This window comes from Geotrypetes seraphini, chromosome 12 (assembly GCF_902459505.1).
Source record: "Geotrypetes seraphini chromosome 12, aGeoSer1.1, whole genome shotgun sequence".
In the NCBI taxonomy this organism is placed as follows: Eukaryota; Metazoa; Chordata; class Amphibia; order Gymnophiona; family Dermophiidae; genus Geotrypetes; species Geotrypetes seraphini.
This window is the reverse complement of record NC_047095.1, coordinates 114,010,097-114,031,068: the sequence shown is the minus strand read 5'-3', so window position 1 is coordinate 114,031,068 and position 20,972 is coordinate 114,010,097. Positions and strand designations below refer to the sequence as shown.

General features: G+C 45.8%; 1 protein-coding gene across 2 annotated transcripts; it reads right to left on the bottom strand.

Annotated features, from left to right (window-relative positions):
• Positions 1 to 894: 894 nt before the first annotated feature.
• Positions 895 to 16,969, bottom strand: PPP1R11 (protein phosphatase 1 regulatory inhibitor subunit 11). 2 transcript variants are annotated; one of them, XM_033916927.1, is made up of 4 exons: positions 16,906 to 16,969; positions 16,648 to 16,736; positions 8,307 to 8,415; positions 895 to 2,654 (listed from the first exon to the last, which is right to left on the bottom strand). In XM_033916927.1, exons 2-4 carry the CDS (start codon positions 16,711 to 16,713, stop codon positions 2,476 to 2,478), a joined length of 354 nt encoding a protein of 117 aa, XP_033772818.1. In that variant the 5' UTR covers positions 16,714 to 16,736; positions 16,906 to 16,969; the 3' UTR covers positions 895 to 2,475. The 2 variants fall into 2 exon arrangements, with proteins under 2 accessions (XP_033772818.1, XP_033772819.1); XM_033916928.1 differs by lacking the exons at positions 16,648 to 16,736; positions 16,906 to 16,969 and adding an exon at positions 16,065 to 16,352.
• Positions 16,970 to 20,972: the final 4,003 nt, after the last annotated feature.

Sequence of the window (20,972 nt, the reverse complement as noted above, 5' to 3'; positions counted from 1 at the left end):
GCATCAGAATGGCTGCCAGAAGTTCCCGCTGTAGTCTCGAGACTACAACAGGAACTCCCAGCAGCCATTCTGATGACGGCTCTGCATGGAGCGGGGACACAGGAAGGAGGCGGGGGTGGGTCAGAGCCAGCCGAGAAGTTATTTGCGATTTTTCACACTTCACGGTCCGGCTCTGCACCTATCCCCCACGAATACCGAGGGAGAAGTGTAGTGCTATGTTGACTCGGTTATTTGATTATTGTACCTTGGTTTACTAAAATATGTTGTTCATGCAGTGCAGGGTGCTCAGAATGCTGCCGCACGGACAAGCATGTGGGCTTCAAGCTTTGAGCATGTGACCCTGCTTTTACAAGATTTGCAGCAGTTGCCCATCAGTTCACACGTCGCGTTTAAGATTCTTTGCTCGATTTTCAAGTTGTTGAAATGTGATGGGCTGCCTGCATTATTTTCTTTGTTGCAGTGTTATCAACCTAGACGAGCTTTACGGTTGGCAGATAGGTGGTTGTGTTTGGCTATTCCAGTTTTGGCCTTGGTGAGGCTTTCTAGCCATGGCAATACTGTGCTGATGGTATGAGGCCTGAAATGTTGGTATTCATATCAGGCTTGCTTCAGTTCAGGAAATTGGTGAAAATTGTTTTATTCGAATGAACTTTTTGCCCATAATCTGCTTTTAATTCTGTTTTACTGCAATCACTTGATTAAGTAGTTTATTATTTTTATGTGTGAGGTTATGGTTGTATTGTTGTATGTTTTGATGTTGTGTTAGAGAATATGTATGTTTTTGGTTACCTGCCTAGAATTATAGGATAAGTGGGCTATAAATTGTTTACATAAATACATAAATCACCCTGAGCTCCCCTAACACCAAAAAAACTGCAATCCATGAGACCTGTCTCCTGACAGTAAAACTGTTTTAATATCATTTTACTGCAATATAAATAGAGCTACCAACAAAATAGAGGAAATGTAGCAGACTCACACATAACAAATATTTAATATGCAGGCCCTTCACTAGCGAGACTGATAAAATACATTCACCGTGGTTTACAATTGCCAGCAAAAACAGGAGTCATAGACTCTTCCACTCACCAACCTATCAATAGATGGAGAAGTCAGGAAGATCGGTGCCCCACACAAATCCAGACACATGCTGTCTTACAAGGAAACAGCAAGAACACATGCATTGTTCCAATGATATGGTCCCATTGGGTAACTTACAACTCCCACTTAGGCCTGATGACTTCATCTGAAGTTGCTGCAGAGTGGCAACAGAAGATAAAGTAGAGGCTGTGTTTCCCACCTGAACAACAGCAGCAGACAGGCATAGTCTTGTCATCTCATAATATTACAATACTAAGGCCTACATTTCTGCAAGTGGGGAACTTCACGCCTTAAAGCTGCTTTCAGTGAAGCTTAAACCAGTCAAGTTATATAACTAATATCTCTTTTAAATAGTAGGCTACTGTCAGCCCCTCCCAAACTGGGCTTTCATGGTACCAATGTAGTGGATAAAAAAAAAAATAATAACTCTGACATCCTTATAAATAAATAACCATAGCCAAAGATGGAAACTCTTACCACTGTCTGCAGTCACACAAGCCCAAGTGCTGGATTACTAACCATTCAGATGCATTTTGGGATATTGTGCTTTACTAAGACTACCAGTTCCACAATTAGAAACAACACATCAGCCATGGCCTGCAATTCCAGCAGGGCTGTAGCAGAACTATTCATTAAAAAAGTGGCCATTCTATTTCTGGGTTTTGGTCTTTTTCTTAAGTTTTATATTGTAAAGTAGTTCATTTTTGGAATGAAAGGTGTACCGGTATATCTTTTCTATCATACCCTTTGCCTGCTTGGGCCGCTGATGACAATCAGACCCATTCCACCTCCATCTATAAGTAAGGTAGCTGTAATCAAAGGTGTGCACTGTTTATTCAAAAGTGTAATATTCATGAAGGGAAAAAAAATCAGAATAATAGTAACTAAAAAAAGAGCAGTGAGGGTGTGGCGAAGTAGGCAATTTGATATTTTTAACTCAGCAAGCTGTTTCTAAGCTAAAAGTGTCAGTAGTGTTTGCCATGTTTTTCAAATGGTATATAGGGCATCTTTCAGCTCCCCTGTAGGGGCACAACAGAAGTGATGTGCGAGAGATCACTGGGGGCAATACATAACAAGGCAATAAACATAAAGCGTTTTGCAGCTGCACCACAAATTCTCTTATCAAAAAGTTAACTCATTCATCCATACACCCTATTGTGTCCAGATATGAAGTGTGAACATTTTACAGATGCCCTTGTAGCCCTCGCTTGTTCGGTGGGTGTGATTTTTAACAGGAATCTGAGCAGCCTCTACTGGCCCAGTGTTTCGTGAGTTCAAGATGGGGGGAGGAGCGTGCTGCATCAGGCTCTGTTCACTGACCTTGAGAGGAGGTCTCTCTCTCTCTCCTCCCCCTTAGCATCTCAGCTGGGGATTTCAGTGTTGCATAGGCTCCGGGCTACTGCCGGGCTCTGCTTTCCTGGGACTGTGATCCTCACCATGAGGAGCTCTCTTTCTGTGGCCCTGGATACAGTGTGCATTGCCACAGCCCTCTTCATCTTCACTCTCTGAAGAACTTTCACCAAATGCCCGCGGCTTCTCATAGATACAGCAACCTATCCTCAAAGGGGTAAGAGAAAGCAGAGGTAAATGTGAAAAAGTTATCAAAAAAACAAAAAGCAAACACCAGAGACACAAAGGAACAAAGAGCAAGAGAGAGAACCAAAAAATTGCATTACAAATATTTATGAGAATCTTGCCACAGAAATGCAATCCACTTCACCTGGAGGTTACAAAACATAAATTTGGGTCATGACCTAGGTCGGTTCTCCTTACGTACATCATTATTCTGTACCTGAAGGAGATCACACAATTTTATTTAGCTGTAGTCATGGGGCCACAGCCACAAAACTTTTAGGAAGCATTGTTAATATGCAAGTTATAATTTATGTAAAAGCTTCATAAGCCACCTTTCTAAAAGGAACCTACAGTTTCATCTACTGTACCCAATTTGTAACTTGCCTTCTGTTACATAAACAGGAAGTCTATACCGTAGGACCTAGAGTCTAGGTGAAAATACCCTGGGTCATGAATTGTTGCAGAAGGATGTTAATCACATTTTTTAGCTCCTCCTCCTCCACCAGTAGAGTATAGTGCCGCCTTCCACTTTTCCTTTTGCAAGCGAACTGAAGGTGTGTTCTGATCTGTTCAGTTTTATTATTTTGGGGTGTTTTTTTTAATCTTGTGAGGCTTAAGGGCCTAGAGGTCCCCTATTTAGGGCTACTCTGCCTGGGAAAAGATGCAGATTCTGTGTAGGTGGTCTGCAGCTCACAGGGCAACCCCAGGTGTACCTACTGAACCAATCTGTTCTGTGCATCTTGAAAGCTCAGGGACCGTTCCTCTGGGAGCTAGCTAGCTTGCCTTCTGATTTATCAGAGGCGTGAGTGCAGGCTATGGGGCCCCTGTGTTAGTTCCTTTAGGCTTCAAGGAGCTAACTGCATTTTTCTCTCCCCCAGTCGCAACACAAGAATCTATGGGAGTTGAGTTTACAATTGATACCGGACCTACTGGCAGACCAAAAATCTCCAGTTTTGGATCATTCTGATAGGAATTGAGGCAGAAAGTTCCCTCCATTTGGTCAGGATGCAGAGAAAGCTGATACAGGCAGGCATCAACACAGCGCATACTGTCCATTATTCCCTATGGGGAAAATAAGGGGGGGGGGGGGGGAGAGGTCTGGAAATTTGATTTTTTTTTTAGAGGTTTCTGGGGCTAGAGCTAGGGTCCTTTACCTCCAAAACCCCTCTCCCTGAATTATTTGAGGAGCCCCCCATGAGTCTTATTCATTCATTTATTTATTTTTAGCACAAATTTGTTGGCAGTGGCCATCTTGGATTTTAAAGTTTTTCAAGGTAATATATAGAAATAAATAAAAGGTTTTCTCAAGGTAACATAGAAATTTCAAGGAAATATATATAAGTTTTTTCAAGATAATATATAGAAATAAAACAAAAACAACACACCTTTTTTAATTGGACTAACTTAATATAGGAGGAAAAGTCCATAGTCTGCTGTTGGGACAGTAGCATAGAATGCTGCTACTATTTGGGATTTTGCCAGGTACTTGTGACTATTGGTCTGACCCAGTAAGGCTATTCTTATGTTATTTTGAAGGTAACCCCTTCTTCCTCAGATCAGAAATAAGCAAATATGGTGGTACCTTGGTTTACGAGCATAATTTGTTCCAGAAGCATACTTATAAGCCTAAGCACTAGTATATCAAAGCAAAGTTCCTCATAGGCCATAATGCAAACTCAGAAGATTCGTTCTACAATCAAAGTTTGAGATGGTAGCCCAGGGGTGGGTACCTACCTGTGGGTGCCGCAGCCCCTTCAGCGGAGTGGCTTCCTTCCCTTGGGGGCCCTGTGCGGTTGCCCTCCCATTTCAGCCGCTGCCCTGACAATGCGTATGCCATGTACAAGCACGCATGAGGTCCTGCGCATGCTTCTGCAGGATGGCAGCAGGCAGAGGCATCGACCGAAGCGGGAGGACAGCCACACGGGGACTCAGATAGAAGGAAGCCACCCCACTGAAGGGGCTACAGCACCCACAGGCAGGTACCCACCCCTGACCACCATAGGTGAGAGCTCGTTTAGCGAGTCAACAGTTTTGCGAGTTAAGGTTCGTGGGAGTGTTTTGCTCGTCTTGCAGAACACCTGCAAACCGCATTACTTGCAAACCAAGGTTTGACTATTGGCAAAATCAGTATATATATAAGGAAAACATGAAAGTGTTTCAATGGTAATTGGAGATAAAGAAGAGAAGTGACAAAACAGTTTGAATTTCTTTGTTGTGGGAAAGAAAGCCAAGGCCACCACACATTTTTTTCTAAAGCCTCCATCTGCATCAAAATCAATTGGGATGAACTCCTCAGCCTGTTCTGCCCCCATATCATGCTGGTTTTGTGCTGGATGGCCAGCTGAGGAAAGTCCATGTGCTGCAGGAATCTCGGGCTTAGCCTCCTCTGAATCTTCTAGGGCTCGGGAAGCACAGGGGGGGTCCAGATGGCTAAGAAAAAATCCCTCTGGGAGACCCTGAACAGTGATTAAGTGAAACGCAAGTGCAGGGGAACGGCAGAGCTTAAGAGAAGCCAGTCTGACGTCCTGCAGGGGTGTATGGGGCCTCCTATTTAGGGGTTAAGAACATAAGAAGATGCCTCCGCTGAGGTAGACCAGAGGTCCATCTCGCCCAGCGGTCCACTCCTGCGGCGGACCATCAGGCCCATTGCCTGAGTAGTGGTCCCCGACTAGCTCTATAACCTATCTCTACTCCTGTGAGAAGCTTATTTGACAGGTCTGGGATGCTCTAAACTGTCTGCTGGCAAGTCAGCATTTAACCATGGAGAGAGTCCTCTCAAGGAGAACTCCCTGCCGCTGAGGAATCCAGTTCCCAGCCTGAGTGACCATGCGGACTAGGACTGGGAAGACTGAGATAAGTCTCCATGCCTTTAATGTCCCAGAGTGCAGTTTCTTGCCTGGAACGGAAGTCAGGAGACAACACACTCAACCAGGAAGAGGATCCCTCTGCGGCAGCTTTTCAAGTCTGCTATACCGCCTAATGTTATTACTGATGTGCTCAGGGAACTGAAGGTAGAACCTCAACAGCCATTGACCTCATAGTAGATGGTCTTGAGCGGCATATATTCAAACTACATTTATTCCTGACACCCGGACATCACCTTGCTGATCACTGAGCAATAGGAGTCTCTGGAAGGCTCCTTAAGAGTAGCTAAAACTATGTCCAAACTTTACCCTATTGGACAGATGCATAGCTAAAACTATGTCCAAACTTTACCCTATTGGACAGATGCATCAATCTATCACTTGGCTACTCAGTCAGGGTCCAATCCACACAGAGAACCCAGATTGCTTTGGCCTTATAGCATGGCTATTGAAAGCTCTGTTTTAATAAGCAGAGAATATTCAGAGGTAGTCATTTCTACTCTCAGAGCTAAAAAGCCTTTTTGACTGTTGTAGATTACACTAAGGCCTGGGAAGCTTTTCAGCTCTAGTGCGAAAAAGATAATGTGGAGACTTTTGAGGCTCCAATTCTAGCGAGTCGTAACTTTCTGCAGGCTGGACTAGAGAAAGGCCTGTAGTGGCATCTCTCAAGGTACAGGTGGCAGGTTTCTCGCACTTTCAAGCCCGAGTGGCATCTCATCTGGATGCGACTAGATTTTTGAAGGTGGTGCTCAGATGGCGGCCTCCATGACGCCAGCCCTTTCCAGTGTGGAATCCTAACCATCCTGAAGGGACTTTGGAAGCCTCCTTACGAGTCCATTCAAAGGCGTTCCTGCCAGATCGCACGGTGAAGATGGTGTTTCTGGTGGCAACTGTCTCAGCGAAAAGGGTCTCAGAATTGCAGACACTCTTGTCCAGAGACCCATACCTCGGGATAACAGCGGCAGGGCTTTATTCTACACACATTATCTTCCTTTCTACTGAAGGTTTTTTTGATCCTTCACATCAACCAAAAGTCTGTTTACCCGCCTTTCAGTCTTAAGGGTTCGGCCAAGCAGGATAAAATATTGCAGACTGGACGGGCGGAAAATTTTACTCCATTATTTGGAATGGACCAATGACTTTCTTTCTCTTAATATGCCTGCTTTCTGCCTTGGATAAAGCTATAGTCCAGAACTGGAGCTTTTCCTCCTGTCAGTTGGAAGTGAAAGTAATCATATATGACTAATAAAGCCATAAGTTTGTTGAGTTCCTGGCGCCATATGTGTTTATTGCACACAGCAGGGTGACTCGTTTAATATGAACTTACTAGTCTTTAAGCCCGTTACATTAACGCAGGGGTAGGGAACTCCAGTCGGGTTTTCAGGATTTCCCCAATGAATATGCATTGAAAGCAGTGCATGCAAATAGATCTCATACATATTCATTGGGGAAATCCTGAAAACCCGACTGGAATACGGCTCTCGAGGACCAGAATTCCCTACCCCTGCATTAACGGGTGCTAGAATTGATGTGTCTGTCTTTCTTTCTGTCTCTCTCTTTCCTCGGCTGTCCACCACCACCCCTTGCCTGCTCCCCCTGTCCAACAGTAGCCCCTTTCCCTTCCTTTTACCTCCCCCGTGTCCAGCAGCACCCTTCCCTGTCCAGCAGTAGGTCTTTTCCCTTCCTTTTACCTCCCCCCCCCTGTCCAGCATCTGGCTTCCTGGTTGTTTGCGTCTGCCCTACTCTTCAAAGCAGCTTGCTGAGGATTGCGGCTGGCTGTAGCGAACCTCGCAGGCCACTCTCCACGGCGGTAGCACGTTCCCTCTGACGCGATCCCATGCGTCAGAGGGAACGTGCTACCGAGGTGCAGAGCAGCCTGCAAGGTTCGCTATAGCCGGCCGCGATCTTCAGCAGGCTGCTTTGAAGATGAGGGCAGACAGAAGAGCAGCAGCGGGCCTTACAGTGCTTCCTGGTTGCTGTGGCGAGGTCTGCTGCTTCGGTGGAAGACAATGCCTGGAGGAGCTGGAGAGCAGGGAGGCCCGTGCTTTACAATTTCTCTGCCGGCCACTGGCACAGCTAAGCGCGCATGCGCACTCCTGCTGACCATGGAGCTACGGATCACGCAGGTAGGAGTGCGCATGCGCGCTTAGCGTTTTATTATTAGTGATAACATAAATGTACCAACCATTGTTCTTTTTCGTGAGTTACAGAGCAGAATAGAAATATACTATTGTTTTGGGGAAGATCCCTGTATCCCTCCTGTTATAATGGATAACGATTGCTTTGTTAAAAACTGAAGAGGACACTATACTCCACTGGTGAAGGAGGATGAGCTAAAAGATGCGACTGACATCCTTCTGCAACAGTTCATAACTTAGAAGATTATCTAGGTAAGAACCTAATCTTCCATTAAGGCTTGGAACGACAGATAATTAAATCCAGGCTGCTAATAAAGCCAGAAAGACTCAGGCCCATTTCATAAAGTACTGAGAGAGAACAATTTGACCTGTGATGTCTTAACTGTCACAGTTGCTGGTATAGCTGCTCGATAATGGCTGTGCATTTGTTTATGGGAAGGTGGCAGGAAAAGAATAGCACAACTGTGACTGTTATGCTAGTATGTTTGTGTGTGGCTGGTGGGGAACAGAGATCTTACTGCTTTGATTCATGCTGTACCTGCTCTAGAATCTTACAGCAAGTGGAGGTAAGCTTTGCTGCTGAAGGTAGGGGAGAGAAGAGGTAGAAAAAAATGATGGAGATGCTCACATTTAGAAGACCTTCTTCCCATGTGCTCGTTGTCGACTGTGTCACTTGACCATTCCACTTTCTTATCAGGCTTCCGTTTGCGCAGTTTGATTGTTAAGCTGCGATTCTCCTAAGGAGGGGGAACAATGAGAGGCAAGGTGATTCAGGAAAAGAGATATATAAGCAATTGCTAATAAAGAAATAAGATTTTATCTGGACAGAATTACCAAGAGTATGCAATGTTATCCTGTGACCTAAGCTTCCTAAGTTTAACCATCTAATATATAGACTAACAAGAAACACACACTGAACATGTTGGAGCAAGTCTGAGTTAGGTTTGAACAATTTTTATTGAAACAAACAACAAAAAAAATACAACACCAGGACACCCCAGAGTGCACTTACAACCAATGATGCCTCATATACAAGAATAGAACAGGCAGTTACAGAAAAGAATAACAGCAACCAACTCTCCTCCCTCCCCTATTTACATAGGGCAAGGGAGACCAGCGGGGGCGGAAAGGCACCCCGGGGCCCTGGACTCTTATGAGCCCCGGAGATGTCACACCATCCCCCTCCCCTCACCCAACCCCACAGATCATGGTAGATCACTGGAACAAACTTCCGGTGCAGGTGATCAAGGCCACCAGCGTGCTCGATTTTAAGAATAAATGGGACATCCACGTGGGATCCCTACGAGGGTCAAGTTAAGGAACTAGGTCACTAGCACTCAATGGGGTGGGTCAATAGAGTGGGCAGACTTGATGGGCTGTGGCCCTTTTCTGCCGTCGTCTTTCTATGTTTCTATCATATCCATAAAAGTGCCAGAACCTATCAATATCACCCCTCCCCACCCCACCAGTATTCCCCAGTGCTCTCTCAGCCCTACAAACTGAGCGCCCCATTAGGACACCCATCTTAAAACCGCACAGCGACCCTTTGGATGTAAGGCTTGCAGATATGGCTCCCAGATAGTCAAGAACAACTTCTGTTGCTTCCTTGCCCCTCTGGCATCCCACGCCTCCCAGATGGCCAACTGATGCAACTGGTTCTGCCAATGCCAAAACGCTGGAGGGTCAGGGACCATCCAGTACTGAAGAATACATTTCCTGACAAGTAAACTCATCTTCCTGCAGAGAACCCGGTTGCCCCTAGGCAAATGACAATAAGCCTCAGGCAAATCCAACACGAAATGGGCCAGAGTACTACGCAAGGCTATACCAAACAACCCTGACATAAGATATTATACGCCTCCAAAAGCACTGGATAATGGGGCAAAACTAAAAGGCATGTCCTAAAGTGTGACCCCCCCCCCGTCCCACATTTATTACACAGTGGCATAGGGAGACCTCCACTGTAATATAACTGTGAGTATAATAGGCACATAAGGTCACCTGATAATACGTTTCCCGCAACCAAGCACACTAGGTCACCCCTGGTGCTGCCCTCAATGTACGAGCTCCATCCCAATGTCCCAAATTAATCTGCAGGAGCAAGTCTGAGTTAAAGAAATGGTGCCAACTGCAAGGACTGAGGCATCTGAGATTAGGGGCTAGATTTACTAAAAGTGTGCTATCACATTAATGTGCAGTACAGCAACACTACTGCTAGGGGCAAGCTGTTATTTTGAACTCGGGGCAGAAGCAGCTGTAGCTTGGTCCTCCCCCTCTCCACTAACCCATCAGGGACACCCTTGTGCAGAGAAGGATATGGGGGGGCTAATACTTTTCTAAGCAGCAGCCTGTCTTAACCACATGCATTGTGCGGATACACTTACTGGTTTTTCTTGAGAAGCTACAAGTGTACCCAGACTAGACGTGGTGGTGACAGCGCCTAGTAACTTATTCACTAGAGAATTCCCATCCCCGCGGGAAACAATCCCGTGTCATTCTTTAGTGTCTATCTCAACCTCAGTCCTAAACTAGCATTCTTCAATGCAAGGCTTGAGGGTCAGTTGCTGGGCCCATTCATACTCTGATTCTTCCCTCTCTCCTTAAGGAATGTCATGGAGATCGTTTCCCGTGAGGTCGGTGATGAATTTTATCACTGTGTCATTCTCTATCATGCACTAACTGCAAACACTGATAACCTGGCAATTTCCTCCCTTCTTCCATCTCCTGTCACAGCAAACAGTTGACACACTAATTAGCATAAGTATTGTAGTGGTGTATTCATGTCGGTAACAAAAATCTTATACACGAATACAGGATGTTAGGTGCAGTACTCAGAGAGACCCCCCACCAGGAAAGAGACTTGGGAGTACTGGTAGACAAGTCAATGAAGCTGTCCGTGCAATGTGTGGCGGCGGTGAAAAGGGCAAACAGAATGCTAGGAATGATTAAGAAGGGGATCACAAATAGATCGGAGAAGGTTAACATGCTGCTGTACTGGGCCATGGTATGCCCCCACCTGGAATACTGCATCCAGCACTGGTTGCCGTACATGAAGAAGGACCTAGTACTACTCGAAAGGGTCCAGAGAAGAGCGACTAAAATGGTTAAGGGGCTGGACGAGTTGCCGTACAGTGAGAGATTAGAGAAACTGGGCCTCTTCTCCCTTGAAAAGAGGAGACTGAGAGGGAACATGATCGAGACACTCAAGATAATGAAGGGAATAGACTTAGTAGATAAAGACAGGTTGTTCACCCTCTCCAAGGTAGAGAGAACGAGATGGCACTCTAAAGCTAAAAGGGGATAGATTCCGTACAAACGTAAGGAAGTTCTTCTTCACCCAGAGTGTGGTAGAAATCTGGAACGCTCTTCCTGAGGCTGTTATAGGGGACAACACCCTCCAGGGATTCAAGACAAAGTTAGACAAGTTTCTGCTGAACCAGAACGCACGCAGGTAAGGCTAGAATCAGGGCTCAGGTCTTTGACATAAGGGCTACCACGAGAGCGGACTACTGGGCATGATGGACCACTGGTCTGACCCAGCAGTGGCAGTTCTTATGTTAACTGCTTTAGTAAACAGGCTTGCTTAAAGTGTGTTTGTATGCACTGTGCAGAGATGCACCTTCATAAATCCAGCCATCTCAGAGCTAGGATAATAGGCAAAGTCCCACTGAAGATAGTCTGACATACCTAATTTAATAGGGCTCTCCTTATCTCGAGGATAGAAATTTCTCTGCTAGCTAAAAACAGAGCAAGGGGTGTGTGGGAGAGGGACAAGGTGGCAGGAGCACTAAATATCACCAACAATAAATAAAACCAATTAAAATAGTGCTTGATTCAAATATTACACCTGCTGGAGGGAGACAGCTACATTTGGCTCGGAAACAGTGAAAGAGTAACCTAATGATTCGTGCAAGTGCCTGGGAGCCCACCATTGCTCCAGAAACAAAATACATACCTGCATATAATATGTAAATGGCTTTGATTATAACAAGGGCTGTACCAAGTATTTATATTTGATTTGGCCCTGAATTCAGTAGCTCTATTGTGCTAAATCCTACTGAAATAAGAACGATCTCTGATTTCACGGTGCTTCTTTTCAAATGAAAGAGACTCGACTCATGCGCATTTACACCACGTAGGTATTTAAATGCCTCTATCCTATCTCCCCTCTCCCGCCTTTCCTCCAAAGTATACAGATTGAGATCTTTAAGTCTGTCCCTATACACCTTATGAAGAAGGCCGCACACCATTTTAGTAGCCTTCCTCTTGACCAACCATCCTTTTTATATTTTAAGGTGTGGCCTCCAGAATGGTACACAGTATTCTAAATGAGGTCTCACCAGAGTCTTATACAAGGGCATCAATACCTCTTCCTTCTGGCCATACCTCTCCCTATGCAACCTAGCATCCTTCTAGCTTTTACTGTCACCTTTTCAACCTGTTTGTCCACCTTAAGATCATCATACAATCACAACCAAATCCCGCTCTTCCGTTATGCACATAAGTTCCTTGCCCCCTAAACTACCGTTCTCTCGGGTTTTTGCAGCCCAAATGCATGACCTTGCATTTCTTAGCATTCCATTTTAGCTGCCAAATTTCAGACCATTCTTCAAGCTTCGCCAGCTCTTTCTTCATGTTATTCACACCATCCGGCATGTCTGCTCTAGTGCAGATTTTGGTATCGTCCGCAAAGAAGCAAATCTTACCCGACAACCCTTCAGCAATATCATTTATAAAAATGTTAAAAAGAACAGGCCCAAACACAGAACCTTGAGGCACACCACTGGTAACATCCCTTGCCTCAGAGCGATTTCTATTGATCACTACCCTCTGTCGCCTTCCACTCAACCAAACCCTGACCCAGCCTGAGGGCACTCAGTTTATTAGAAACTGTGTGGAACACTCTCAAAGGCTTTGCTAAAATCTAAATACACCACATCTAGCACACTCCCTCTATCCAATTCTCTGGTCACCCAGTCAAAGAAATTGATCAGATTTGTCTGACAAGACCTACCTCTAGTGAATCCATGTTGCCTCCAGTCCTGTTATTCACTGGATTCCAGAACTTCACCATTCTTTGTTTTAAAAGTGTTTCCATTAATTTGCTTTCCGGCCTGCAATTCCCTCCTTCTTCCTTACTTCTACTTTTGTGGGAAGGGACCACATCCACCCTTCTCCAGTCCTCCGGTACCACTCCCAACTCTAGAGACTCATTGAAAAGGTCAGTCAGCAGAACCACCAGAACTTCCCCAAGTTCCTTCAGCACCCTCGGCTGTACAACATCTGGCCCCATCGCTTTGTCTACTTTTATGTTAGCTAGCTCCTCACAAACACAACCCTCTTGAAAATCGATCAGGGTCTACCACTCCTCCATGTTTGTCTTCTGTGGCCCCGCACCCGGTGCTTCAGCCGTGAACACAGAACAGAAATATCTGTTAAGCATTTCAGCCTTTTCTTTATCAGCTTCTACATATTTCTCCCTTTCACCTTTGAAACTCACAATGCCACTTTTGCACTTCTTTGTTTATGTTTCAGCCAGCTGATGACTATGTAGATACTTCAGCGATAGATATTCCCCACATGGACTTCAACTATCTTACTGGTTCTGCCTGCCTCGGGGCAGATTCTCTAAGCTCCTACACCACATTAAGAAAATACCTTGGTGGGAGCGATTTTGGTTTTACTGGTGATTCACAGCACAATAGCATGCAAATTATATGCTTGCTATGTGTGCGGAAAATCACCAGTAAAGGGAGGGGAGAAGCTGTGCTGAGAAGAAAAATCATTATCACCAAGCCTCCTTCTGCCTGCCAAAAAAAAAAAAAAAGAAGCCCCTGCTCTCCCTGCCTGAACCGGCAAGCAGGGAGAGTAGGGGCTGCTTTTTTGTAATGGGCACAGCTGTTGTGTGCACACACACAGACACAAGAGCTGTGTCTATATACCCCCCCTGATAGCAAGCTTCCCCCCACCTCAAGGCTGATAGTATTGAAAGGTCACTTGGACACACAAAGTCAGAGGCGTGAAGAAAGTACAAGAGGTTTATTACAGCATGCTGGACTCTAGTGCAGTTAACAGCCTGCCTACTAGAGTGTTAGAATCAGGAAATGCATGAACTTTTATGCCCTTTTCACTAAGCATACGCAAACTAATATATGCAAAAACTACAATTTTCATTTGTTACTTCTATAACTTTTCTACAATTATTATTGATCCTAAGCCAGCACTTATGATAGATTCAGGGATACAACTTATAGTCCTATAGGAAACTAGCTCATTTCTCTGCTTATCTAAATCTTACAGGTCTAAATGTTACATGTACAGAAGGGCAGGGTACATCATGGCTCAAACTCTTATCTATTTAGCTTACAATGTGGTAAAGTAGGGACATACATTTTAGGCAGATGAGGTCAGTAGATTGTACACTGTTTTCAGCTATGTAGGCCAGAGCAATATTTTAAACAACAGTTAACCATTTCATGACCCTACAGTATAGTGAGCCATCTCCCTATCTGACCCCCCCCCCCCTGACAGTTTCCCACAGCCCCCACCACACAAGCCTGGTGGTCTAGTGAGCTGTCCTGCTGAAGAAACCCCGTGTACCTCTTTTAGAAGACTGGCAGGAGAGGTGCTCTCTGCCTCCAGCCAGCAGGCCTGCCTCTCCAAAATGGCAGGCCTTCCCCTCCCCAGTGCATCCTGAGATCTACTGGGGAGGGGCCTAAAGCCATGATTGGCCCAGGTGCCTAAGGACCTTCCCCTAAGAGAGGTCTTAAGCGCCTGGGCCAATCAGGGCCTTAGGCCCCTCCAGAGTGCATCTCAGGATGAACCGGGAAGGGGAAGGCCCACAATTTTAAAAAGGTAGGCCTGCTGGCAGGAAAGAACTTCCCTCCTGACACTCTTCTAAAAACGTACGAGAGGTTCTGAAGGGGGAGGGGACAGGCCACCAGGCTTGTGTGGTGGCGGCAGGGGTTAGAGGTGCAGCTTTAAAAAAAAAAAAAAGCATGTGGCAGGAGGGAGTGGGCATTCCTGCTGATCTTCCGTATGGGGGAGGGGGCGCTCTAGACTACCAGGCTTTTTTTAGGCTACAAGGAATTGGGGATGGTGGCAGGTCTGAGATGCTTTATTTTCCTGTCAGTGCCTGAGCCAATCAGCATCAGGCACTGACAGGAAAGTAAGGCTTTGACAGCTCAGATCCTGCTGGTAAATATCAGCCCCAATTCCTCGTAAATGAAGGGGCATTCCTTTTTAAGAATTGACCAGAAAGGTCATTTTAATATTAACAACCTCTTTCGACTACAATTTTAATTATAATGACCTCATTATACTACGTTTGCATAGTACAACTGGAGGCTGCTAGAAAGCATTAAAAAAACCAACCCCAAAACCGTGAGCCGTTTTAATAATCGGGTGGTAAAATCCAGTGCATTTAACAATGGTTTAGCACCATTGTTAAATGCACAGTGACTTTAGAGAATTGGCTTCTCAGTCAGCTCCAATGCACCCAATCACCAAAGCTGTTAGTAAAGCTCATTATTAGTATCGTTTATCTTAAGGGTTTGGCAAGGCTTTGTGCTGTTTTCCCTCTCCCTTTCTCACTGTCTGTACCCCCATAATTCCCACTTAACATGAGCAGGCTTGAGCAAGAATAAACTTTGCCTCACTGAGAAAACATCTACTGAATAAAGGAGAACAGCAGCCCCTTTAGCAGAAACTTCCTGCTGTACAAGGTCATAAGGCTTTATAATTCTTTTAGTATTTGGGGTAGATAGGAAACAGTTGCTTTTTTTCTCTGAGAAATATGAGCCAAATCACGCTAGTAATTCTGTTTATATTAGGAAATATCTGGTATCGAGTTTTGTTTTTGTTTATTATTGTTAGTTATCTGAATTCTTTCTAGGAAATTGCAGCTTGCTTTATATCATTTATATGCTAAGATAAATAAACCATCCTTTCCCCAGAATCTGACAAACATCAGCATCTGTGGGAGGCATTTTGAGCCAAGGGGCTAGGGAGCAGGTGTGCTCATTATCCTAGACCAGGGGTGCCAAAGTCCTTCCTCGAGGGCCGCAATCCAGTCAGGTTTTCAGGATTTCCCCAATGAATATGCATGAGATCTATTTGCATGCACTGATTTCAATACATATTCATTGGGGAAATCCTGAAAACCCGACTGGATTACGGCCCTCGAGGAGGGACTTTGACACCTGTGTCCTAGACATACAAAGATACCTAACTACACCCTGTAATTCCCCTACACTTCCTCTTCCCTCCTCCCCTTTCTCACAAGCACTGTACCAAAGGAGCTGTACCTCAGGGACTGCAGCGATCCCCACAATTAGGGGCACAGTCAGACCTCAGATGTCTGCCAGCTCCCATGCGATCTACATACCTGAGCTGGTGACCCCAAGCCCTGCCAGCATAAGCCCTCCTCAGCCATAGCCTGGCACTTTTCTCGGGCCACTACCGCACACACTCGATTGCCTCAAAACTGTGCCTATAGGGGGGGGGGGAGAGAGAGGGAGCGCTCCTGCATCTGCCGAGTTTCACACCACAATAACCAAGAAGCTCCAGGTGGAGGACTTCCGCTGACAGGGCTCAAGACAGTGCATCATTTTTGGACGCTACAGGGCACCGTATCGACTATGGAGGCAAAAGCATGAACTCTAGCGCTCGGAAGGCCACGCTTCGACAAAGCGGTCAATCTGTGAGGCAAACACTCCCCCAGTTGCAAGAGGCAGATCTGTGGTCCCCGATTCCATCCACGCAGGTCCCATCCATGCGCCAGGGGGGGAGAGGGGTGAGCAGAGATCCAGGATCCGCCCCCCCAAAAACCTCCCTCGCGCAACTTGACAGCTCCCGGAAGTTTGCATTATCTATGACGTCAGCAGACAGACAGACATGACGTCATCACTCACTCACTCTCTCTCTCTCCCCCCACCCCCTAGCCCAGGCATCCAGACGGCTGCTCTCACCGGCTCGGTCACCGTGGTCTCGGTGACGGTGGCTGAGGAAGAACCGGTCGGCGCGGACTCCGCCATTGGGGCAACCGACGCAGTCTCACCTGTAGCAAAAGATACCAAGTGACACGCATTAGGATGCGGCGCGCGCACCCAGCCGCTGCCCCTCCCACCCCCCCCTCCCGGTCCACTTCCTTAACCCGGAGCTTCATCTCGCCCTCCTTTTCTAACGCCCGGTCCTACCCGGGCAGCAGCGACGCCTACAGACCTTACCTACGGCGGCCCGGAGCAGCCGCGTCCCGTCGCGCCGGAAACAGGAAGTGGCGTCAGGGGAGTGGGCGGGCAGGGGGGAAGCGGTTGCGTCAGAGGGAGGGCGGGGCTTGAGAGGAGGCTGAGGCGGACTCGTTTGCACGCGGAGGGTTATGTGCGACTCGCTCTGGATCGATGGCACAACCTCAGGGTGCCCAGGCAGCAGCTCTGGTGAAGGAGTCTGGGACTGGTTTTCCTAAGTGTTGAACTAAGTTGTCTCTTTAATAAAATGCTGAATTATGTTTAGCTGCAGACCTAACTTATCTCATGTTCTAGCCCAGTGGTTTTCAACCTTTTTATACACCGTTGGACCGGCAGAAATAAAAGAATTATTCTGTGGACCGGCATCGGTCCGTGGACCGGCGGTTGAAGAACACTGGGCTAAGTCATGGGCCAGACCCCGCCCACCCCTACCCAATCTCCACCCCAGACCCCGCCCCCATAATAGTGCTAATTGCACCTTGCACGTCCCGTGCCTCATCTGGAAGCCTTCCCTCTGACGTTGCAACATCAGAGAGAAGGCTTCCGGTGCAGGCGCAGGATGCCCGTAGGAGCCGCTGCCCGTGGCTTTGTGCACTGAATCAGTTAGGAAGAGGGAGCTGGCTCGAAGATAACGCTGCATCGATCGCACCGTGGACCGGCGGTTGAAGAACACTGTTTTGGGCCTGATGCATGTGCTGGCCCTGTGGACCAACAGGAAATTTCTGTGGACCGGCACTGGTCCGTGGACCAGTTGAAGAACATTGTTCTAGCCTGCCTGCACTGGGTGTTTTAGCTTGGGCATTCTAACTTCTAATTAATTCTTTATTCATTTTCAAAAATACATTGTGTTAAATATATTCATTCATATTAACAATAAATGCATCACTTACAAACAATCATTGATATATTTCATAAATTCTTATCCCTTCAACTTTCCCATCCCTCCCTCCCATATATTCCATTATCATATAAAACATATAATAATAAACTTCCCCCCCTCCCTATACCTTAAGTTGATAAATATAAGGGAAACAAATTCAAATTAATCTTTACAATACTTTGTCAATGGTTTCCACACATCCTGAAACTTCTTAAAATATCCCCGTTGTAATGCAATAAACCTTTCCATTTTATAGATATGGCATAAAGAATTCCACCAGAAGTTGTAATTTAATCTCCTCCAATCCTTCCAATTATATGTAATTTGCTGAATGGCAACACCAGTCATTATAAGTAGTAATTTATTGTTATTCGCAGAAATCTGACTTTTTGCTCTCATTTCCATACCAAATATCACAGTATCATAGGATAATAAGAACATAAGAACATAAGAAATGCCTCTACTGGGTCAGACCTGAGGTCCATCGTGCCCAGCAGTCCGCTCACGCGGTGGCCCAACAGGTATAGGACCTGTGCAGTAATCCTCTATCTATACCCCTCTATTCCCTTTTCCAGGAGAAAGTTGTCCAATTCCCTCTTGAACCCCAGTACCGTACTCTGCCCTATCACGCCCTCTGGAAGCGCATTCCAGGTGTCCACCACACGCTGGGTAAAGAAGAACTTCCTAGCATTCATTCTGAATCTGTCTCCTTTCAACTTTTCTGAATGCCCTCTTGTTCTTTTATTTTTTGAAAGTGTGAAGAATCTGTCCCTCTCTACTCTCTCTATGCCCTTCATGATCTTGTAAGTCTCTATCATATCCCCTCTAAGTCTTCTCTTCTCCAGGGTAAAAAGTCCCAGTTTTTCCAATCTCTCAGCGTATGAAAGGTTTTCCATCCCTTTTATCAGACGTGTCGCTCTCCTCTGAACCCTTTCGAGTATCGCCATATCCTTCCTAAGGTACGGCGACCAATATTGGACGCAGTACTCCAGATGCGGACGCACCATCGCTCGATACAATGGCAAGATAACTTCTTTCGTTCTGGTTGTAATACCCTTTTTGATGATGCCTAGCATTCTATTTGCCTTCTTAGCAGCCGCTGCGCACTGTGCCGACGGCTTCATTGTCAAGTCCACTATCACCCCCAGGTCCCTTTCTTGAGTACTCTCATTTAAAAACATCCCTCCCATCGTATAGTTGTACCTCGGGTTTCTGTTTCCCACATGTAATACTTTACATTTCTCGACATTGAACTTCATCTGCCATCTCGTTGCCCATTCCTCTAGTTTGTTCAAGTCCCTTTGCAGTTTTTCACAGTCTTCTTTAGTCCGAGCTCTACTAAATAGTTTAGTGTCATCTGCAAATTTTATTATCTCACACTTCGTCCCTGTTTCTAGATCATTTATGAATACATTAAATAGCAGCGGCCCTAGTACTGAGCCCTGTGGGACCCCACTCGTGACCTTTTTCCAGTCCGAGTAGTGGCCCTTCACTCCCACCCTCTGTCTCCTACCCGCCAACCAGCTTCTGATCCATTTATGTACATCTCCTTCCACCCCATGGTTCTTCAGTTTCCGGAGTAGGCGTTCATGGGGCACCTTGTCAAAGGCTTTTTGGAAATCAAGATATATGATGTCTATGGGGTCTCCGTTGTCCATCCGTTTGTTAATTCCTTCGAAGAAGTGCAATAAATTAGTTAGGCATGATCTTCCCTTGCAGAACCCGTGTTGGCTGGTCATCAGCAATTCGTTTTTTTCAAAATGTTCATCAATTTTTTCTTTTATCAGTGTTTCTGCCATTTTCCCCGGTACCGAGGTCAGACTCACCGGTCTGTAATTTCCTGGGTCACCTTTTGATCCCTTTTTAAAGATGGGCGTAACATTGGCTATCTTCCAGTCCTCCGGGATCACGCCTGTTTTCAGGGATAGATTGCAAATTTGCTGCAGTAGTTCTGCTATCTCCTCTTTTAATTCCTTCAGAACCCTTGGATGGATTCCGTCCGGACCCGGGGATTTGTCTGTTTTTAATTTATCTATCTGCCTGTGTACATCTTCGAGGCTCACTTCCATGGTTGTTAATTTTTCTGCCTGATTTCCATTGAAGAATTGTTCAGGTTTCGGAATGTTGGATGTGTCTTCGTTTGTAAATACAGATGAAAAGAACGCGTTAAGTCTTTCTGCCACTTCTTTCTCCTCCTTCATAATGCCACTGGGTTATCTAATAAATTATTAATTTGGTCCCAAATTGATTTCCAAAAATTCATAATACATGGGCAATGAAACAATAAATGATCTAACTTCTTATGGCTATCTCAGCATAAAGGACATGTAACAGAAAGACTGCAGGGCTTAGATAAGTAACCTGCTAGTCAAGCAGGGGTCTCAAAGTTCCTCTTCGAGGGCTGCAATCCAGTCGGGTTTTCAGGATTTCCCCAATGAATATGCATGAGATCTATGTGCATGCACTGCTTTCAATGCATATTCGTTGGGGAAATCCTGAAAACCCGACTGGATTGCGGTCCTCAAGGAGGGACTTTGAGATCCCTGTCTAGTGTGAGCTTACAACCAATGATTGTTAAGAAAAGTAACACGTGAAAAGTTTTTTTCTAGAATTCAGTTGTATAGCCGGAAGAATGTATAAATACTTCTGTAACTTCCTGGTTTCTGGACTTCTGAAGCCAGCTTGGGGCTCAGGGGTCTGCATACGCTGAATAAACATCTGTGCTTTCTTCAAGTCTCTTAAGTTTTGTGGCTGCCCAAAGTGACCTTTCACTGGCACTAGGGAGCTACCTGGGGCCGGAGGCAGGGTTAGAGGTGGGAGAAAAGGGGGATTCTATCCTCTTAACTCCCACTCACTGCTGTCAGATACCTACACCCACTGTATCATCCCCTCTACCCTGTAATGTCCTGTCTAAATTAGATTGTAAGCTCTTCTGAGCAGGGACTGTCCATTGTATGTTAAAATGTAGAGCGCTGCATACGCCTTTTCAGCACTATAGAAATAATAAATAGTAGTAGTAGTTCCCCCCCCCCCATCTCTAATCCTGGTTTCAACCTATTTGTCTAGTCCAGGGGTCTCAAAGTCCCTCCTTGAGGGCCACAATCCAGTCAGGTTTTCAGGATTTCCCCAATGAATATGCATGAGATCTGTGTACATGCACTGCTTTCAA